This window comes from Phytophthora sojae, assembly GCF_000149755.1.
Source record: "Phytophthora sojae unplaced genomic scaffold PHYSOscaffold_4, whole genome shotgun sequence".
Lineage (NCBI taxonomy): Eukaryota > Oomycota > Peronosporomycetes > Peronosporales > Peronosporaceae > Phytophthora > Phytophthora sojae.
This window is the reverse complement of record NW_009258118.1, coordinates 7,070,712-7,092,157: the sequence shown is the minus strand read 5'-3', so window position 1 is coordinate 7,092,157 and position 21,446 is coordinate 7,070,712. Positions and strand designations below refer to the sequence as shown.

Genomic DNA, 21,446 nt, shown 5'->3' with positions numbered 1-21,446 from the left:
GAGTGAGGCTTGTCTTGTGGGCCACGAGACCACAAGTTGTGGCTAGCTAGACTACACAACTCTAAAGTATATGTACCACATACATGCTGTGATAGTAGGTAAACTAAGTTAACGAGTTGTGTGTGTAAGTTACCTGTGGAGTATCGATGTTGAGAGTGTGAAAGGAAATTACTGGTTTCAAACCAGCCCAGGTGTGCGCAGCGACTTTGACTGAAAGGCACCTACAGTGCTCAGTGTACAGTGCAGTAGTCGCGAATGGGATACAATTCAGCACCACCCATAGAAGCATGAACAGCGTGTGCTATTGCAACTAATGAATCTTGCTGTCAAGAGAAGTTGGGAAGGGAGGCATGTTTGATTAGTAGCTGATAGTACAAGTAGCAGTAGTTGCAATGATTTTGAACACAACCCACTGCCAAATACCTCATGCACACCTTTTCACCTAAAGAGAGCACAACGAAGTGTTGCTAGAACAGGGAGCCGAACGGGGCACGCGCTGAGGAACCAAGTCATGTCATGATCCTAAGCTGTGAATGTTTGGCTCAGGTCTTTCGATTTGGTCTCACAATCAGCATGTTCAAATCCTGGACCTGATCTGCGTAAGAACCAAAATAAAGGCAACCGGTTGTTGTCAATACGAAGGCGCGCTTTCTTCACAAACGCCGAGGGAGCTCTTCAAGTACCACCCAGCGCTTCCGACACCTTAAGCTTGGACGTCACCCATACCTTACGTCTTTCTTAGCTCCATAGTCAGAACTTTGGTTGCTTATCGAGAAGTCATTAATCTGTAACAAGGATACTGTAACTTTACATCCCATGATAAGGATTTGACGTGATCGGTTGAGACCTGCTTCTTGTCGCGCCGTCGCAGCCAATTCAGGCAACGCAGTGCACAGTGGTGTTTGTGTGCACTGCACACAAACACCATCGAGCCCTTACAGCATGGCACTTCATTGCGAGGCCAGCTCACACCTTCAGCGCCATCTTTATCAGACTGAGGAATGATCATGTGGCACATGCCCTAAGCGCTTGGGGAACGCTGACAGACTGCGGCAGTAAACGCTGGCCAGAGAGATGCGATCTTGCCGGCTTCTTTTAGTTCAGCGCAAAACTACTAGGTACCCATGCACTTGTACATGTATTATGATTGCCTAATAACTCGGCAACCATCAACTCAACTCATCTTGAGGTAGGGTCCCTATCCTGCATACTTGCGTCCCTCATATATGCCTGCAAATGCGGGACCTGCTGGCAAACATTTCTTCGGCAGTCTTCGATGCACATCAACGAAGAATGCAGGGAGCATTGCTGGAATACATACCCGATGATTCGTGTGAGATAACAGAGAACATCTTTTGGTGAGTCTACCGTTGACGGTACTCTCTGAATTTATTATTATTATTATTATTATTGCTTCTTAGGAGTCCTAAGTTAGGACTAGCCGAGCGCCGCCGCTACGCGGCGGCAGGGGTCGGGCAATACAGTATGAAATTGTATTGCGAGGCCAAAGCTGCAGTAGTAATAACGGCAATATGAGGGCAACTAATAATAACAATTGGAACAATTTAAGTATATTTTACCATTCTTGACATGAACTATTCATTGCCAAAATGTGACAGGAAGACCGCAAACTTCAAGCGAACTTTACGCAAACGTCCCATGGCTGATATCGAACTATTACTGAGGTGTCAGGCCAACCTAAACAGTGAGAAAATACAGGTGGAGGCTGATGACGATTACAATAGCCCTGTACTGTTTCCAGGGCGGTTTTGGGAAGTGTTGATGTCCGGTAAAGCGCTATTGAGTATACACCGCTTGCTCCACAAAACCTCGCAACCCAAGGCTGTGTCCTCAACCCGAAAAATAGAGATTATAATAGTTTATTATAGCATTTTCATCATATATGAACGCCCAACCTCAGAATTCATAGTTTTTGATATTGTATTGCTATTATTAGGGCAATATCATATTGTATTGGTTTCATGAACTTCCAATAATATATAATTGTAGTGGGACAATACCATAATAATTGTGTTGCTATTGTTTTTACGACCCAACAACTAAAAACAATGTAAGAAATTGTATCCGCCGCGCAGGTCGCGGATACAATTTCTTACATTGTTTTTAGTTGTTACGCACCCGTTCCGCTCGCCTCGTCGGCTCACTAGGCTAGTAATACCGAGGTCGGGGCGGGTCTTGCTGCCCCGCAACATCCCTCTTACGGCGGAAGGCCACCATGCCGATACGGTGCTCACGGCGCTTCTGCTCCTTGTCGTTTAGGATTTCACCCTCGAGAGTTTTGTCCACCAGGAACTTGGCAGCGGCCACGAAATCCACTGTACTTGATGCCAACATGTAATGAGCCCCTCGTATTGCGTGTGACGGTGTCGGAAGAGTTGTGGCAACCTCTTTATTAATACTGGCAAAAGCTTACACGGCGTGACGTAGGCTGACTTAGCTCAATCTGGCACTCGCAAAAGTCGTCCCATAATCCCCCTCCAGATGAACGAAGTCATGGCCTCGGATGACTGGCAGCCAGCTGGGACAACGTTTTTCACGCGATCAAGGTTGACAACCTGAGATAAAACGCCTGTTCGATTGCTCGATCCCAGCCAGCAGAGAGTAGGAACAAAGCCTCGCCGGAATTATGCCTATCGGGTTGTGCACGTAAGTTACAGGAAGGAATCAACTCAAAAACGCTACCCTGTACTTGCATTACTGTACTGTGAATCTGTGCATGCACTGCTAACAGTTCACCCACACGCCGCTTACTCTTTGTATTCGCTATCCCCTCGTGTACAGTTTTTCCAACGCTCAATTGCTTGAACGGGACAATCTCAAATCTCCGTTGATCTCGTTGAACACCGTAACCTAAACGTATGGCGGTCAGGATGACAAATTCTTATCGTCAAAGCGGTGGTACAACTCGCCAAAAGGACCAAATTGCAGGTGGATACTCGAGGCTTTATGTAGTGACTCGACTCGGGAGGTTCCTACCAATCTGAGCTCTACGCATGCACAAAGGTCGCGGTCCTCTCTCCTATCGATTCGAGTACATGCTGCTCAGCACCTTATCGCCCGCAGATACCCATTTCATTTCCTCGACCCCATCAATTTCGACTGCATAATCCCCCGAGACCAGACGCAGACGAACTCGATCCAGCGAGTGAAAACTTGTTGCGCATGCAGCTCGCTGTCAAACTGCGCGCAGATATCGCACGTGACGTCGATCATAGTTTGGTCCACTTCAGAGAACTTTGCCCACGCGCTGCCTTCACGGATCCACTGGACATACGGCTGAGATTCTTCAGCTGCTCGGCTTTTGGCATTGCGCCATGAATCGCTGATCGTGAGGATCAGCGTGAACGAGCGCTTTCCGTTGAACTCCACCTCTTCTCGTCGTTGAGCGAGCAGAAAATAGCGAGTGTGGACTGGGCCAGGAATGCTGAACATCATGACGTGGGAGTCTCTGTCGAACGACTGAAGAACTTGTGTGCTCACGTTGGACCGCTGAGCAAGGCTCCAGTTCTGCGGCGTGAACACGAGGGGCCAGGAGTTGAGGTCTCTCCCTGCAATCACCTCATCCGCGACAGCAAGCGAGCACGCAACGCGTGCAGTGAGCCTGATTCGGCCGTGGAGTGAGGCGTCTCCTGTCGTACGCGAAAGAGGGGCGCGGTGCACTGTCCAGCCGAACAACTGCCCAGTCACAGGCATGTTCTGAGAGCCTTGAGCGGCTTGATATTCACAGGATGCCACTGCGCCTTGATGCTCGGACAAGGTAAACGGATGGAAGTAGAAGGAGGGCTCCCCGTTAGGGAACTCCACCCTCCAGCCGTCCTCCAGCCTTCGTCTCCTTCACACCTCCTTGCTGGCCGTGTCGATATTCTGGACGCTGAGACTCCAGTCATCTTCTGATCTCGCACTGACGTCCACCGCAATGTCGTGAACCAGAAACTGGAAGTGTTGCTGTTGCTGAAGTTTCTCCTGAAGTTCCGCGTTCTCGGTCCGCAGTGTGTCGCTCTCGAGGACCAGTCGGTGGACTGCGCAGCGGAGCTCGCGCTTGCTTGAGGTGCCGATGTCTTGATCTTGATCTAAACTGGAGCGGTTCAGGACGGCCAAGTGGCTCTTGACTTGCTCTTCATGACGCTCTCGCTCTCGGCGCATATGCAGTGACTCGTCCTTCTTCGCGATCCGCAACCTTACCATACTCTGGCATCGGCTCTGCCTCCTCACCTCTGCCTTGGCTTGCTTCGTCCAAGCTCGCGTCGTCGACTCGGCCCATTCGTGAAGCCAGACCCAGGCTTTTTCGTCGACCATTGCTGCCCGGGTACAGTACTGCTACAGTAGCCTCGATTAATTAATTCAGAATAGAACTCAAACCGAGTAGGTGATCTATTGCGAAATTCGTTGTTGTATTTGTGCCCACTCAGTGATTTGGTTCGTTGCAAAGTGAAATGGTGGGGAAAGCAACAAAGCAACGGAGATTTGATATTTCCGAAGTCACTCAGTATTTTACGACCATACTCGGTTCTAATCGAGTGCATGGCACACACAAGGTCGCTTAATCTCTTCGGGTAGACTATTTAGGCTCACTTATTTAAGATGCTAAACACTGTCGCGTCATTAGCATCCCTCCTGCACCTACTCCTTCGATGTCGCGACGGATGCGGAACATGCTGCGGATGAGGACCGCAACGCTTGCGGTCACGCGTCTTCGCATCGAAGCTCGCGACAGGCTAGCAGCAGACGCACGCCACGCAGGCTGGGCTTCATTGAGCTGAATTAACCAGGCAACTGTCGACTGCTTCTCCGCGGGGCGCTCGAGCTCCACTGTATGCAGGCATGTCGTTTGTTAGTTAACCAGGCTACTTAATTAAGTACACAAGTGGACTCGTCGAGACCAGCGCCAAGTAAGGCCAGAAGTGTCCAGTTTGACCGACAAGTACAGCGTGCTGGGTGGTTGCGAAGTCATTGAGCATTTTCCCAGGTCTATTGTGAAATTTCCGATATAGCGCCAAACTACCGATTAGATCAATCCTACGCCCCGAGCTAAGCTATTCGGACTTGCTAAAGTATTTAACGAAGATCACCTTCAATAGCGAGTAGCTAATCTCGGTTGGAACGACCTCAGTCTTCGACAAGTGTATCATAGCAAAATCGTGTAGTGCTAAGAGTCTGATAGAGCGCTGACAAACTTGTTTTACGCGACCTCGCTTCCGCTAGAACATGTGTTTTCATCTGACCAAAAGCATACAAAAACTCATATAAAATGCTAGGTCCGTTCTGTATACGACCCATTTGAGATTCTACTGTACCGAGGGGCCGCAGCAAACCCGCGCGGTTTTTGCGGAGGCGGGCCCAGCGCCGAACATTCCAGCGAGCGGACACGTTGCCGCAACTCGAGTTAGTTTTCTTTATGCGGGGGTCTGGGGGTGCATCCCCCAGAATGCCAAAGAATGCAAGAAACCCGACCACAGATCAGGTCCGTTCTGTATCCGACCACAACGATAGGTTACCGTGCCCTCGACCACCTCCTGCTTTTGCGCGGCATCGTTATGTAACGCGTGGCGTGAGGCTAGAAGTTGAGCCACTCATCGCGGATGAATTGAAGGAACCTCTGCCATCATCGCACCGCGGAGGCCACGCACTGCGTGACGCAGGGATCACTCATTGTCAAATTTACGCTAACTCATTCCCACAGTCCCACTGCGTAATGAACTCTGCTGACCCGCCACTGATACTACCGGCGCTGGACTCTGTGCAGTCTCGCGGCACGGTGCGAAAGTGGCCGCAAGAGCTCAAGGACATGCGCAAGTTGCAACTCCATTGCGCTCGCATGTCACGATTCCGCAACAAACGAGCGGCTGAGAAGAAGAGTATGCTGGAGGAGCACCAACAACTCGAGCAGTTGCTCGAACAACGCCTTGTGGAGCTGCGACGGAGGGGCCTCGACACGGAAAACCTGCCGCCACTTCAGCGCGAGTTGCAGCGACTTGTTCTGGAGCATGGAGGGCTACGTGACGAGAACGTCGCGCTTCGACAGGAGCTCTCACGCCACCTCAAGTACCTACAAGTCATCCAAAGGGCCGCAGCCCACGAGCGTCACTCAAGGGCCATTGAACCAATCGAGGAGCCCAGTGCCGTCACAGTCCGCTGCATCAACTCGCAATGGCAGGTAATTACCGAGCAAGCTGGCCGTCGCGTGGATTTCCCAAGCGGAGACCCGTCCTTCTTCTTCCATCCGTTCTCTCGGCAAGAATTCAACGCGGTTCTGAGCCGTCACGACACCAACTCATCCGCTCGCGAATCGAGCTTGGTCTGTGCTGGAACATTCCTCGGCTGGAACATTTACCATGGTGCTGCAGTCCAAGGGAATGACTGGATCATCGATCACGTGCGCTGCTCCAGAAGAATTGAACGCTCCATTGACACGGTACTTCACGGCATGTGCAGGGAGGACGGTACCAGCAAATGGCCCATCATGCCTACGTCGAAGGATCAGGGACTGAACATGGACATCTCTATCCAGACGCTGCAGACTCTCGACGACGCCTCCTCCGTGATCGTTCGCTACTACTCGGGAGGAGCGGCCAACTACCGCTACATGTGTCTGGTCAAGCGATCCAATTTCGATCTGATCGACGGACAGCGCGTGTACAAGTTTTACTATGTGGTTGCAGACTCAGAGGCGAATGCTCGTAGTCGTGACGCTGACCCCGCGGCCCAATACTGTATCTGGGTCACCGATGAGAGGGGGGGGGTACTCGCTGACGTTGATCGAAGCAGACGGCGGAGCAGTGGACGCTGTCTTCAACAGCTTAGGCTGCTTCAAAAGCAACCAGGAAGCGCTCGGTCACATTACGATGTTTGGCCGCATCGTCACAAGGTGGGAGCAGCTCACTCTCTCATCAAATTTGCTCAAGTTTTGCTGAACGTAGTACATGCAGTAAATTTTAAATTTTAGTTCTTGGCTCGATCTTCCGTCTTCGCAAATATTTACATGACCATGTTTAGCTAGGAACATGTAAATCGAACCTGAATTCGTCAAAAGACTTTCGTGTCATTCGCCACAAGCATTGCATTATAAAATTATGTATGTTATCAAACATTTTCTTAGATTTAAAAATATGTATGTCCTCGTCCAGCGTGGAGAGGTCAAGACGCAATTCTTGCAACGTCTTCATCTGGACTCGAGTAGATTCGGCGGCGCTACGAACTGTAACCACTGACACACGTACTCTCCCCACAATACACAATAGTGTTTGGCATGCTCGGGGTCCTCACATCCAGCCCAATAGTCGCTGCTAACGTCGATCGTAGTATCATTCACTTCCGTGAACTTCATGCACACCCCGGCCCCGTGGGCCCACTGAACGTCCGGATGTGGCACTTCAATCGCTCGATTTCGTCGGTGAGCCTCGGTATCAGCAACAACCATCGAGTAAGTGACTGAACGCCTCCCGTTCTTGTCGGTCAATGGTAGTCGGCGAGCTACCTGGAAAAGCGGGTGTGAACTTGGCCTGGAATGTTGCAAACCATGACAAAGCGATTTTTGTCAAACTCCTGCAGCACCTGCATGCTGACGAGATCTCGCGGCGGGTGACTTCCGTCCGGCGGGATGATAAGCACACTAGCAGCATCGACAGGCACCGAAGTCATGAAAGCGTCCGCGCCATCGAGACTGCAGCCTACGCGCGTCGTAAACCTAGCGTGAACAAGGCTCGAGTTGTCCTCTCGACGAGCTCAAGGCGCGTGTCGTACAGTCCAGCCGAACAATGAACCTTGGATCGACGAGCACGGCAAATTCACGGCCAACATTCTGTCGCAGACTTCAAAGCTTGACTCGAACTCCGGTCGTGAGAACGGGTGGAAGTAGAACGACGGCTCGCGGCGAGAGAAACACACCCGCCACCCTGGCTCGTCTTGGACAGCGCAGGAAACCCAGTGCGAGATCATGCTCGCGTCGCGAACGCTCAAGTAACCACAGTCGACGGCCCGGATCGGGACAACGGCGTCCAGATTTCCACCCAATAGCGACACAAGGCGTTTATACTGCAGAAGGCTCTACTGGAGCTCGAGGGTTTCCGCGCGGAAGTTACCACACTCGAGTGCAAGGCGACGGACTGCGTCGCTCATGTCGACTTCAGCCGTCCGCTCTTGATTCGCCACGATCTCCATCGCGGCAAAACGTGGCTGGACCTCGGTCTCCAGCCGATCGCGTTCATACCGCAGCTCAGCCAGCTCTTGTTTCTTGCGCGCGCGGAGGCGAAGAAAGGTCTGGATGCGCTTCTGGCGCCTCACCTCCTTCTGCACCTCCTTGGTCCAGTCGTCGGTCGTCTCTGCGGCCCAGCTTTGGAGCAGCGCGAGCGGGTCGTTGGTGTTCATCGTGAGGGCGTTGGCCTGGCCACAGCTAAGCGCTCCTGTCATGGCGTGGACGACTCAAGTCTACTCAACTCGCCTCGATTTCTGGTCAGTTCGTTTCGACGGTGATCACGGCGGGAATGAGTAAGACAGTTCTTGTCTTGTCCACACCAGCCCGGATAACGATCACATATGGTGACGAGAGACGCTAGCAGATCTCGTCGACTCTACACTGTGCGTTAATACAGTACGGTCGGTAGAGGTGGTTGCGTCTCATGGTTCTCACCGGTACCGGCAGGCGAGGAAGCTTCACGTGGTTGGAGCGAAATTCCGCACTAAGAGGAAGCGAGTCTTCATCCTCGACACGTTGTCGGTGGCTCGGGTCTCGTCTTGACGACCAACGCGAAAGTCCGATACTCATCCGCCGCGAATACTCATCAGCCACAAGGCCCGAGAGGCGTACGGTATCTCGCACGGCAGACAAGCTCTTGCACACCACAATATTGTAGCGTCATGGCGTCGCCGAGTTGTCCGTCCACCGCCGTGAGCGACGTCGACTCGGTCGTGCACCTTGAAAGCTGGGCCGCGCAGACAACGGAGCACTGGACGACTCAAGTGCGCGACGAGTGGAGGCGGCAGAAGCGCATCAACAACTCGCTGCGGTTCCGCGCACGCAAGAAGAACGAGCTACTACATCTGCGCAGCGAGCGAGAACGCTTGGAGACCGAGGTCCAGCGACGACTGAGTGCTTTGAACAGCGCAGTAGCAAGATCCTCCAAGAAGAGAAGGCATTGCATCGATCCACGCTGAGCTCCCCCACGCGTTCCGCCAGTTAGCGCTCGAGAACGACGCACTTCGAAGCGAGAACCTTCGCCTTCTACTGAAACTGCAGCAGTCCGAGCACTCTTTGTCGCTTATGGCTGAGGCAGTGTGCCGCCTCCAGTTGCTAAGAATGGCCCACAGAGCGTGTATGAAGCGAGCAAAACGTCCCGCTACGTGTTTGAGACCAAGCAGAATTTGACGCCGTGGCGCATCGAACCCGAGGCATCCCCGCCGAAAGAGCTCCTTCCGTCGGACACGTACTCGGCTGGACAGTGCATCGCGCAGCTCCTCCCGAGTGTATGGCGCAGGACGAATTGTCGTTCACGTATATCCGTCTCATGACTCGGATGCAGTGCTCTCTCCTCGACGCGGATAACATGGTGGCGCACTCAGATATCAACCCGTGGCCTCTCGTCGTCACGCCTCCCAACTGGAGTCAGCGCCAACGTCACGCTGTGAACACTCAAGTGCTTCAGGACCTCGGAGACGAGTGCCGCGTAATGGTGGTAAACATTCCAGGCCAGAAGTCACACTCAACTTACGCAGCGATATCCGACAACTGAGTCGACCGGCTAGCGCTCCGTCACGTTCACAATTATCGTCGCCAGTTCAGAAGCAAACGATCGGTATCGCGCCGTCGAACGCGCTGACGACGTCGAGTGGATCGACCACAGCGGGTACTGCGTGAAGCTTACAGAGGTGGGTGATCGACGTGACTTATGACCGATGGGCGCCGTACGTGAGTGAGCTGCATAGGAAGCAACTTTTCACGCAACGGGTCCAATTCGCATGCCAGTGGACGCAAATTGTAACAACATCCAGGCTAGTTGGGTCAGTGTGGTAAGACAAAATGTCAATTGTCCATTTGAATGGCACGATGCGCAGGCAGAGTTGTTGAGTAGGAAGCAGTAGCAACAAGATCAATGAAGACACGAGTCTTTCCTACGGAGTACTTTGGGATTAAGGAGGAGAAAACCTCGTAGGTGACAACCCCCTTTGTGTTATGCTGAGACTAGACGCTAGAGAAAAGTACCCAACTGCAACAGCACGGTCCCAGTAGTCTGTCACTCCCACTTCGTGTTGCTGGTGACCATCCTTGCCTTTCAATCTCGACCTTCTTCATCAGTCCTCACACGCTTGCGCTTGCCAGACACAGGTCGCTTGTCAGACATTGGTTCAACGTTCAAAAGCTGTCGCAGTCTTCTGAACTGCGTGGGGCCAAGCGGTTTCGTCAAAATCTGCCAGCATTTCCTCAGATGGGCAGTACTCCAAAGCAAATTCACCCTTCTCATAGTAGTCACGAATCTTGTGATACTTGAGATCAACGCCCTTCACCTTGAAGTCTCCGGTGTTTGCTTTGATGACAGCAATTGCTGCTTGATTGTCATCATACAAAACTGTCTGCTTGCGACACAGTCCAAGCTCTTTGCACAGATTGAGTGTCCACTTGATCATTGTAGAACACTCTGCAGCAGCTACAAACTCAGAACTGCACGTATCGTCCGTGATCAGCCGCTGCTTGTGGCTCGAGTACGCGTACGTACATCCCTCCATTTGCAGCACGTATCCAGTAATTGAACGGCGATCATCCTTCTCATTTCCTAGATCAGCGTCCGCAAAAGCCACGATCTGTACTTCCGGCTTCGTAGGTCTCCACGCATCTACATACGCATCGATCTGCATCCTCTGCTCTGTGGTCTTCTTCTTCTTCGTCCACTAGAGGCCGTAGTCCGACGTCCCTCGTAGATAACGCAGCACCCTCTTCGCTAACACATGATGCTCTCGAGTAAAGCAATTGAGGTACTTCCCCAGTGTTCGTACCGCGTTGGCTGTATCTGGGCGTGTGCACTGCACCAGATATTGTAGAGAGCCAACAATCGGTCGGTAGTCGACCTCTGGATCCGGATTGGTACAGACAGGTTCGCGCTCCGGGTCTCCAGGCATAGGAAATTTACCCTTCACTTGAGGCGTAGGAACAGGCTTGCACTTGACCATCTTGCAGCGAGCAAGAATCTTTTCCGTGTAGCCCTTCTGTGAAATCATCAACACGAACCCCGGCCACATACGTGATCTCCATTCCTAGCAAATGCTTCACCTCACCGAGATCCTTAATCTTAAATTCACTGCTGAGCTCACCCAGCACCATCTCAATGTCGGTCTCAGTACCAACAATCAGAAGATCGTCAACGTAGACAGTCACACTTTGTTCTCTCCCACTGTCCTCACATATACACCAGCGTCCATCTTCGTGCGTTTGAAACCACACTTCCGCAGGTACTTGTCGAGCATCTTGTACCAGATCCGTGGCGCTTGCCTCAAGCCATACACACTCTGCTTGAGCTTGCACACGCGACCTGTACCGTCATTGAAGTAGTCCGGTTGCTCCATGTAGATGTCGACACCATCCAGCGGTCCATTTAGAAATGCAGTTACAAAGTCCACTTGGCGGCACAACAGACCCAGCTCCAATGCTAGGAGGAGGATAAACCTCACAGACTCAGCCTTTGCTACTGGAGCGTATGTCTCCCAGCAGTTGATGCCATACTCCTGTTGGCAACCCTTGATAGTGATCCGCGTCCGATACCTGCACACTTCACCTTGTGCATTTCTTTTCCGAACGAAGACCCACTTGTTCTTCAGGATCTTAACTCCATCAGGCCGGTCCACCAACTCCCAAACATGGTTCCTCAGCAGCTCCTTGTACTCCGTGTCGAGAGCATCAACCCACTCTTTCGCACCAGGGGCGCTCAGAGCTTCCTCCACTGAGGTCGGCTCGAGCAGCTCATTCACGGCATGAATCACAAGGCTTGCCGGGATATCAACCTCGTAGTCACGCAACCTCACATTCTGCTGCCGAACACGAGTTGATCTTCGAAACGATGCACTTGGATTATTTGCTGCTTCATCATCATCCTCTCTATCTCCCCCCACGAAGCGGGAAATATTTTGCATCGGTTCTCCATTTCCAATTGCAGTCTCAGTGGCTTCATCATCATCATCATCAAAGTCACTGTCACTTATCTCCATGCGATCCCCATCTGAATTCCTGAGAGCTAGCGGACTCGCTAAAGGTACAGAGACTCTGCGGTTAGACAGATCCCCATCGACCTCATTCGGTGCTGAACCACTGCTGTTAGACAGGGCCACGCCGCCGTTAGCTCCAACTCCACCGTCTCCATCAGTATCCAGTTGGTCACGCAGATATCTCCATTCGCGTAGTCCGCGCGCACGCGACGATCGAACCTCAGCCTCTGCTGATCTCGACGGATTCGCGCTCAACGTTCCGCTCGGAGGCACGCTTGCCAACGCAGGATCGCCAACAGCGGTCGGAGCATCGACCACAGTACTTGAGTCACGATCCCTAAGATCCTCACTGCAATGTCGTTTTCCACTGGGCTCAGCTTCCGACGCCATGCCAAAAGACATCGAAGCACTCGGTGCAGTTAAATCACCCAGTCGAACGTATGGAAGCTTTGACGGGAGCTTGTATTTACCGCGTGAAAATCGGTTGAGCAGAAGCTTCTCCACGTAGCTGCGCTCCACCGTCCAGTCTTCCGCGAACTCGACCGTCCTTAGCTCTTGAATATTGCCCGAACGCAAATCCAGCACACGATAACTGATAGAGTTCTTTGCGTAGCCTAGGAAAATGCACGGCTTCCCTGGATTCTCCAGCTTACTCTTGCGCTACACTTTTTGCGTGAAAGCAAAAGCCAAACAACCCCACGTACGCAAATTAGAAAGCTCTGGTCGCTCACCAAAGCGCCGTGTGTTTGGAGTTTCACCCGCCAATGCACTGCTCGGACTAATATTCAGCACCTCAAGAGCAAATGCGAACGCCTCTCCCCACAAAAGGATAGGCATGTCCACCATCGTTAGCAAACTCTTCATTCGAGACATACAACCCCATTCATATGCTCCACTAACCCATTCTCCTCTGGGCTGCGTTGACGTCCACTCAATTCCACGAGCTCTCAAAAATGCCTTCAAGTTGTTATTCAGGAGTTCGCGTCCCTTGTCGGACCCAATTACTTCAATTCTGTGTCCTTGAGCCAGCAGCCACGCGACATACTTGATCACCAAATCGTCAGACTGGTCTTTCCTTTTCAACAGGAATCCCCACACATAACGCGTTGCTTCGTCTTGTACGAGCTGAAAGTGCTTGAAGCCATCGTAGGTCAGCTCATTGACGTAGCACATGTCGGACATGAGTTTCTGGTAGGGCCTTTTGGATCGTGAAGTCTTCACTTTCTTGTAAGACATTCGCTTCATCCGCGATTGCACGCACGTCCAACAATGATCCGGAGGTACACAGCCACTCCCTGCAACATCCATGCCTTTCACAGTTTTATTTCTAGACATTTCTTGCAGAGCTCCAAAATTCAGATGTCCTAGTCGAGCGTGTCATCGAACAAGAGCTTGCTCATTCTCGCGCGTCACTGCGTCAATCCGCTGTTTCGGAATGACCGTGGACTGCAATCGATATCGGCCGCGAGTTTTTACCAGCTTGAGCAGTTGATTCCCTTTACGAAGCCAAGCACTTGTGTGGTTCTCGGGCTTGACAAAGTCCCAGCCAGCTTGCTCCAACTTGTCCAGACTAAGCAAGTTGTTTGTTCCACTTGGAGTGTGCAGCACACTCGAGAGACAGAGCGTTGCCGCTTCATCGGGCTGGTTTTCATTCTTCACTCGAATTTCCACCTCACCAACCTCTGTTCCGAGATGGCTTGCCTTCCCAGTCGAACACTAGTGGGCCATCATCTTGGCGCACATCAGAAAGCAACTCCTCGTGAATACACACATGACAGTCACTAGCAGAATCAAAAACCCACTCCAATTTGGTGTTCATCGAATTCTGTGTAGCTACTGTCTTCACGTCAGAATCACCACGAGAAATCATGTCAATTGTTCTCTGGTTACCACCACTTCTTCCACCACTTGCTCCAGAATTGCCCTTACTCTGCCAGCGTTTGCGTTCTGAAGCTGTGAATCTGATTCGTCATCGTTGCGTCTCGGACGAGGGCAGTTTGTCTGAATGTGCCCAGTTTGATGGCAGTTCCAGCACTCTCGTTTGTCTTCTTTCTCATTCTTCTTGCCGCCTTGTTTTCCTCTGGGACCACCTGCATTCCGGACTGGATTAGCCTTGGCCTTGTATCGACCTCGACTACGCGTTTTTCCTTTTGCCTGGTTGCTGACTAGGCTGCTTTCCCTGCTTCTTGCCAGCTTCGGCGGACGAGATGTCGTTGCCATGCGGCTCTTCACTCCTTGCATCAAGTTCCGACTCGGCGCGAAGAGCGTTCATGACTTGGGCAGCTGAAGAAGTTGCACTCTTATGCCCCGGGTCATAATGCCGCGAGAACTGACGGACGACGTCTCGATGCGTTTGCACCACATTCCCCAAGATAATCTCTGCGAATTCCTCATCAGAAACACCTCGCTTATAGTGCACTAGCTCCTGACGTAAGAGCTGCATTTCTCGTAGCCAGTCATCCATACTTCGATCAGGAGTAAATGGGCTCGCCACTAGTCGCTGTCGAGCGAAGATATAGTTCGCGTATTCTCTCTTGGTCTGCTTGTCCACAAAAGCTGTCCACATTTCCTGGGCGCTCTGCTCGTGACGAATGAGCTCAGCGTCTGCTTTCGGAACACCTCGGAGAATTGCACCACGAGCTAAATTGTTCATTCTGCAAAACTGTGCATCACTCACAGTCGCACGCACAGCCGCAGCATCTTCAACAACACCCTCAAGCTCCAAATTTGACCAGAAACGTCTTCAATTCTTCTGCATACAAGTCAAAGCTACCTTGCATCACAGGAGCCTTGTTGTCCATCTTCGTCTCGTACCAGCTGCCTGTATACTGCGGAGGAGCCATCAATTGCGAAGTCATCAACCCATACGCTGGAGGAGGCGACCACATCGAAGCCGCAGACATCGCTGTAGGAGATGGATTTCCAGCCAATCCATAGCTGCCAACCAGTCCTGGAAACGTAAATCCTCCACTCATGACACCAGCCAATCCACTAGCACCCACAGATATACCGATACTCGTAGCTGCACTGGTACCAGCACTCACAAATCCACCAGTACCAGCACTCACAAATCCACCAGTACCACAACTCACTCTGCCAACAGCAGCGCTTCCAATCGCACGAGCCGTTGCACTCAGGTTCACCGTCGACACCCCAGTAGAAGCCACAGTACTGGGAGGCACGTTCACTACCACGAAGCCTTGCGAAGACCCGCCGCCTTGTCCGGTCGACGCACCAACTGGCGCACTTGACGCTGGACTTGTTCTCGACATGCTTCCTTCTCTCAAGGCTCACGAAAAAAGTCCGTAGAGCTTCAAAGCTTTGGGCTCATAACCTGGCACGATGCGCAGGCAGAGGTGTTGAGTAGGAAGCAGTAGCAACGAGATCAATGAAGACACGAGTCTTTCCCACGGAGTACTTTGGGATTAAGGAGGAGAAAACCTCGTAGGTAACAACCCCCTTTGTGTTAGGCTGAGACTAGACGCTAGAGAAAAGTACCCAACTGCAACAGCACGGTCCCAGTAGTCTGTCAATATGGAAGCTGGAACACGACCTTCGCCACAGAAGTCCTTCTGCGTTGGTCACCTGCATTCAAAGGCGAAGAAATCTCGTGAGTGACACTTGCCAACTGCGTGCTGAATCCAATCAATGTAGAGTTCGTGCCCATGTGCCTCGCTGATGCAGCACGCCCAGTGGTCGTACACAACGTCTGTAACAGAGTTACACGCACAAGTGGGGCACAAAGGTAAATAACCCCCCATCAAAAGTTGAGTCGCTACAAAACCCATCTGAAAAATAATATAAAAGTGAACCCTACACAAACAATAGTAGCAGAGCCCCGCATTCCGGCGGGGCCCCGTGCGGAGTGCCACGCATAAGTGCTCGGCTTCTGTCTTGCATGTGAGTCCCTCAGGCAGTAGTCTTTCCGTATACCCACGCGGACTTGACAAGTCCAAAGCGCCAGCGTCTAAACACGCTGCAACATGATGATGGTTGGTGACGCGGAAGGCTGGTTTTCAATACCCATGTGTCATCTCTTAACATACAATTTGCGGAACAATCAACTCCATACAAAGTACGAGTATAATTTGATACAAGTGGCTACAATCACTTGTAACTCTCGACGTATGTTAAAGGTTCGAAAGACTTTCTCGTCCTTGGTGTAGACACACCAAAGGCTACATACATTTACGATCCCCACGACTGGTCCATAGAGACGTAGGATTCCTAGTGGCTGAAAGCAGCATCTTTTAGCCAATGAGCGACATGCATAGCATTGGAATTCTGCCAACCAGCCGTTGGCAGATTCCTAGTTTAAAATATTACATTTAGAGGAATTCAGAAACATAAAACAAAAATAGCAGTTCTCATTTTAACCCAAACACATTATTTGGATCGTTTATTTAGATTGATCTATACTCGGAGGTCCGAGTATAATTAACTCTAATTTAAACTAAGCTACGCTTCCTCACATACACGCGCACACGTGTAAGCTAAAGTAGTGGGCCAAAGTAGGCCAATTACACCTGGTAGCACTTTGTAGTCCGTCCAACGACCGACTACCTGAGTTCGTACGTCACCGCACGAACGCGGAGCTGAGAACCTTCCCATGGATACAGAGGTGCCCATGGAAAGCTCCACTACGCCTGCAACTCACGTTGCACGCGCTGACTGTCCCCACCTGTCGGATCCAGAGTGGGAGGCCCTCCAACGACTGTCAACAGTCATTGGTGAGGCGACTGTAGCTACGATGCTGCGTGCGCTAACGCCGACGGAGCAACACGGTGTTGCTCTGGGTTTCATCCTGAAGGAGCAACGAGATGTTGCTACTACTACCGCGGTGTCGTCCGGGACGATGCCACGCGCGTAATCGCTGAAGCTCAATGTGAGCAACTATGTCGGAAGAGAGGGTGAACCTCTCCTCCGTTGGCTTGTCGAACTCGACACTGCCATTGCGGCTCGACGTATCGTCGACCAGTTGGCGAAGGTTGCGTTCGCCATGTCATGCCTTGGCGGACGTGCAACTTTCGAAGCTGCAATTACTCTTGCAATACAGGAGGAGTTCAGCCTGCGGCAGGCTTAGCTGCACGCTCATGTGCCGAGGCCACAGCCACGCCTGGTAGTGAGGACGGGAGGCCCAGAACCCATGGACCTCTCGAGTGCTGCAACTGCTGGACCCCAGCAGTCACATAGAAACAATGTGCGATGCTACCGTTGCGGTAGAGTCGGTCACTTTGCGCGGGAGTGCACGGCCCCCGTGCACCAGCAGAGTGGCTATCGCGGCAGTGCCGGGCACCGTCGCAACCAAACAAAAAACGCTGGACGCCAGTAGGCGCGGGGCGCCCTACTGGTAATGCAGTCCCGCGTGTCGACCTTGGACACGCGACACTGAGGACTGCAGCCCCCAGTGAGATTCATTCTCACTACAAGAACCAAGATGACAAGCCTGAACTTGTCATCCTGAACGTGAACTCGATGAGAGCAAGCGGCTCTTTCCGTGCTTTGGTAGATTCTGGCGCGTCGAAGAACTTTGTTCGACTGCGAAGTTTATCAAGGCTTGACTTCCAGGATTTAAAGATACCTCGAAGTATGTTGGAGGTACGACTGGCAACGGGTGCCGTCGAGAAGACCGAGAAGCGCATGGTACGCGTGCGCTTCACGTATGAAGATCAAGATCAAGAGTTTGTCGAGACCTTTATCGTCCTGGATCTGGACGATAAGTTTGACATTGTATTGGGCATGCCGTGGCTTGTACGGCATGATCCGGTCATCGATTGGTAGAAGCGCACTCTCGTGCGCTTCGGTCGCGACAGCGGAACAGTGAGCGATGACCCTGTTGCCGCTACGCACGCACCGACAGGTGCGCGCGACTCCCTACTCGAGACAGCGCCAAATGCCGCTGTCCCGGAGCGCCCTGGGCGCGTGCGAGCACGCGCGCAAGAGCAGGTAGCGTCAGCCTTGTCGCCGACAGCTAATGAAGGAACTGTGTTGACCTCGACACCCACTTTTCAGCGAATTAGGAAGAGTCTCCGGCCTCAAGGGGCCCGGATGACGCAGGCGAGTCACACGCCTCAGCCGTGAAGGCTGACGCGAATCTGATTGGATGAGATCTGACCAATAATATGAGCCAAGGTGATGTGGAGAAGCGCAATTCCCGGAGAAGAGTTATAGCAGTGATGAGACGAGTGACGGATCTGGACCTCGGCACAAATCCGGAAGAGTGACAGTGAAAGGACGCAGATCCAACGTGTGGATCCGGATCTAGACTCGGGTGGATCCAGGATCCAGATCCGACATGGATCTGGATCTGCACTGGATCCAGACTGAGATGGATCTGGATCTGCGCTGGATCCAGACTGAGATGGATCTGGATCTGGACTCAGGTGGATCCAGGATGCAAGATCCAAGGTCCAACGTGGTTCTGAATTCAGGCGTAATCAGGAAGCTGTGGACACGACTCGACGGGCAAGCAGCTGACACGCAATGAAGATAAAGGGAGGCCATCGAGTCGGTAAGCACAAATGGGATGATAGGATCCACATGGTGATAGGACTTTGAGATAGGAACGAACTTAAGCATAAATCAGAACTGAATATGCCTTGTACATCGCAAGCGCTTCCTCCCTCGCCTGGAAACGGGAACTACATTGGCCTTACACGGCGTAGAGAGGTTAGCGGTAGTAGAGCTGGTGTTGGTTGTAAGACTGGAGTAATATATTGGCCAGATCCGAAACCTTCCTAGTGAACTACCTTCAAGTGCACGTGAGTCCCACGAAGAAGTTCGAGTGAAGAAGGAACAAGGAGATCAAGCGTCTTCGGAGTCGGGATCGACGACGACGCTGCTGAATGAAACAAGATCCACGGATCGGCAGAGTGCAAGGAGGACCTCTGTCGGCGGAACCGAGGTGGATCCAGACATGGATCCAGAAGAGAAACCTCAACCTCCTCCACACGTCCCTTCGGGGACCCCGGTGGATCGTGACGAAAGTCAAGATCCACTAACAAAACAAACCAAGGCCGGCCAGGACCGGTATGCATTTGCTGACTCTCCAGTCAAACAAGAACCCTACATCTTCCGTCCAGACAAGCCCCAGACGACGGAGACCGCCACGAGAAGGAAGATGAAGGCCCCGGATCTGGAGGACGAAGATCCAGAAACCCCGGCCCAGGATGGATCCGAGGCATCATGGCTCCGTCATCGCGAGAAGCAACTACGCAGCTTTCTGACAGTGGATCCAATTATGCAGAAGTTTGGTGTGAAGCAGATAGGAGCCCTGCAGGGACCCCTGACACTTCCGGCAGCTGTTAAGCGTCCAAGAATCTTGCCCGAGATGGAACGCCTGATGCAGCTGCTGAGGGATGCCGGTCTCGTGGCTGGAGCGTTCGACGCGTCAGTGATGTACGAGATCGATCCAATCCAACTCCGTGCCACGACGGAGATGTTGTTGAACCGGCTGAAGGTGATGGTAGGCGAGATCCAGCCGAAGCCGGATCCCGCAATCCCGGATCCAAGATCACTACAAGATGGATCCACAGGAGGTCGGACGTCGTCACCTTATGTGTCGGCTGCAGAGCTTGGGTCGGACACGTCTTCGGAGCCGCGACGCATGTCACTTGGACCATCGGGAGCCTCGATGCTACGCGCCCGAGCCCAGATCCAACGCGAATCGAGTCCTCAGCCCCGATCCCAGCCTCGATCCAAGAAGCAGTCAGCTCCATCAGTGGATCCAACAGCGACGACATCAGGATCCGACATGTCGACTAGCAGGTTGGAGTCGTTCTTCCAGGCAGCTATGAACAGGTTATTGAAGGAGCAGGGAGCTTTAACCCCAGCCATGACACCGAGGGCGGTTCAGAATCACGATTCCCAAGATGTCGAGATGGAGTCCACTGGATCATCGAATCCGGACCCACACTGGGAGTCCGACCCTGACGACATTGACTTCCCGGCCCCAGCGCGCGCTACAGTAGCCACCACCGCGACCGGATCCACAGGTTCAGCCCTGATCCAACGAGTCCGGATCTCGGCGTCTCGGATCTGAAGGAGTTCTCTGGCAAGGACCAAGACGAGGATCGAGCGAGAGCTTGGGTCAGTAAGGTGAAGTCTGCATTCCTCCGCGATCAAGCACCTGACGAAGAGAAATGCCTGACGTTCGCGGATCTGCTGTCTGGATCGGCGCGGAACTGGTACCGCCAGCTACCTCGATCCACACGCAATATGTGGTCGGATCTCCTACGCAGCTTCCAGACCCAATACTGTGGATTGGGGATCTCCGTCGCCCGCCAGTATTATCATGCTCGCAAGCGTTCGGACGAGACTCCGCTGGATTATCTCTACCGACTTAACGTCACCGGACTCCGTGCTCGACTCAAGATCAAAGACGGTGGATCCAAGGAGAAGCGCGAGCATGTGGACCATTTCATTGAGACTCTGGGCGATCAGGATCTGGCGGATCGGCTGACATTGCTCCGACTGCCGGATGGTGACGAGTTGAAAGAAGTCCTGCGTGCCTTGGATCGGGCGAAGAACCAACACAAGAAGTCCGCGTATGGATCCGGCAAGTACCGACAAAAAGCACCAGCGACGCCTGCGCCGGGCGCTCCAACCAAACATGTGCGTGCGATCCAAATCCAACCTGACTCGGGATCCGAGTCTGGATCCAGCGATGGATCGGACTCCGAGTGCGCAGGATATTTTTGTCTGCCTCCCACGACCTTGCGAAACCAGTCGAGGAAGAGCCGAAAGCCCTGGAACGGAACCCTCTAGACCGGAAGCAGCAAGATCCAACATCCCGCGAGCAGAGATCCAAGATCCACGCTGACAGATCCGAGCGAAGCCGCTGTACGCACTGTGGATCCAAGAAGCACTCGCATCTCGGCTGCTGGAAGCGGTTGACGTGTGAGAAGTGCGGCAAGAAGGGTCATCCAGGTGACCATTACCTCTTCGTATGCCGTGGGTGTGGTGAACTCCATGACGTGGGCCGGTGCCCGATGGAAGAGTTTTACAACCAGATCCGCCAGTGGTTCAATCCAGCCAAGCATGCGGGGATGCTGCCAGAAATGGCGGAAAGGATGTTAAACTAGGACGCTCGCCGGGTTGGAATCCGGTACGAGCCGAGCGTTCTAGATATTGCATCTATGCATTTGTGAACAAGACATCTGCAGATCCAGTTAGCAAACGACAGGATCTACGCGGTAATACATGTGATCTTCATGGGAAACGTACTGCTGTGATCTCAA

General features: G+C 52.5%; 6 protein-coding genes across 6 annotated transcripts; 3 read left to right on the top strand and 3 right to left on the bottom strand.

The window, feature by feature from the left end:
• Window positions 1-3,093: 3,093 nt before the first annotated feature.
• Window positions 3,094-4,317, bottom strand: PHYSODRAFT_301345 (hypothetical protein; the record flags this gene model as incomplete). The annotated part of the gene is made up of 2 exons (XM_009529632.1): window positions 3,094-3,837; window positions 3,862-4,317. 2 exons carry the CDS (start codon window positions 4,315-4,317, stop codon window positions 3,094-3,096), a joined length of 1,200 nt encoding a protein of 399 aa, XP_009527927.1.
• Window positions 4,318-5,446: 1,129 nt separating this feature from the next.
• On the top strand, window positions 5,447-6,932 carry PHYSODRAFT_315374 (hypothetical protein; the record flags this gene model as incomplete). Its single annotated transcript, XM_009529631.1, has 3 exons — window positions 5,447-5,482; window positions 5,765-6,731; window positions 6,754-6,932. The coding sequence occupies 3 exons, from the start codon at window positions 5,447-5,449 to the stop codon at window positions 6,930-6,932; spliced, it is 1,182 nt and encodes a 393-aa protein (XP_009527926.1).
• A 409-nt stretch (window positions 6,933-7,341) lies between these two features.
• Window positions 7,342-8,427, bottom strand: PHYSODRAFT_332599 (hypothetical protein; the record flags this gene model as incomplete). Its single annotated transcript, XM_009529630.1, has 4 exons — window positions 7,342-7,417; window positions 7,496-7,681; window positions 7,775-7,972; window positions 8,069-8,427. The coding sequence occupies 4 exons, from the start codon at window positions 8,425-8,427 to the stop codon at window positions 7,342-7,344; spliced, it is 819 nt and encodes a 272-aa protein (XP_009527925.1).
• Window positions 8,428-8,874: 447 nt separating this feature from the next.
• PHYSODRAFT_301342 (hypothetical protein) lies at window positions 8,875-9,746 on the top strand (the record flags this gene model as incomplete). The annotated part of the gene is made up of 3 exons (XM_009529629.1): window positions 8,875-9,090; window positions 9,128-9,329; window positions 9,367-9,746. The coding sequence occupies 3 exons, from the start codon at window positions 8,875-8,877 to the stop codon at window positions 9,744-9,746; spliced, it is 798 nt and encodes a 265-aa protein (XP_009527924.1).
• Window positions 9,747-14,440: 4,694 nt separating this feature from the next.
• Window positions 14,441-14,632, bottom strand: PHYSODRAFT_382386 (hypothetical protein; the record flags this gene model as incomplete). Its single annotated transcript, XM_009529628.1, has 1 exon — window positions 14,441-14,632. A coding segment is annotated over one exon (192 nt), but the record flags the coding sequence as incomplete, so codon positions are not given.
• A 4,335-nt stretch (window positions 14,633-18,967) lies between these two features.
• Window positions 18,968-20,248, top strand: PHYSODRAFT_498614 (hypothetical protein; the record flags this gene model as incomplete). Its single annotated transcript, XM_009529627.1, has 1 exon — window positions 18,968-20,248. A coding segment is annotated over one exon (1,281 nt), but the record flags the coding sequence as incomplete, so codon positions are not given.
• Between the last annotated feature and the right edge of the window lie 1,198 nt (window positions 20,249-21,446).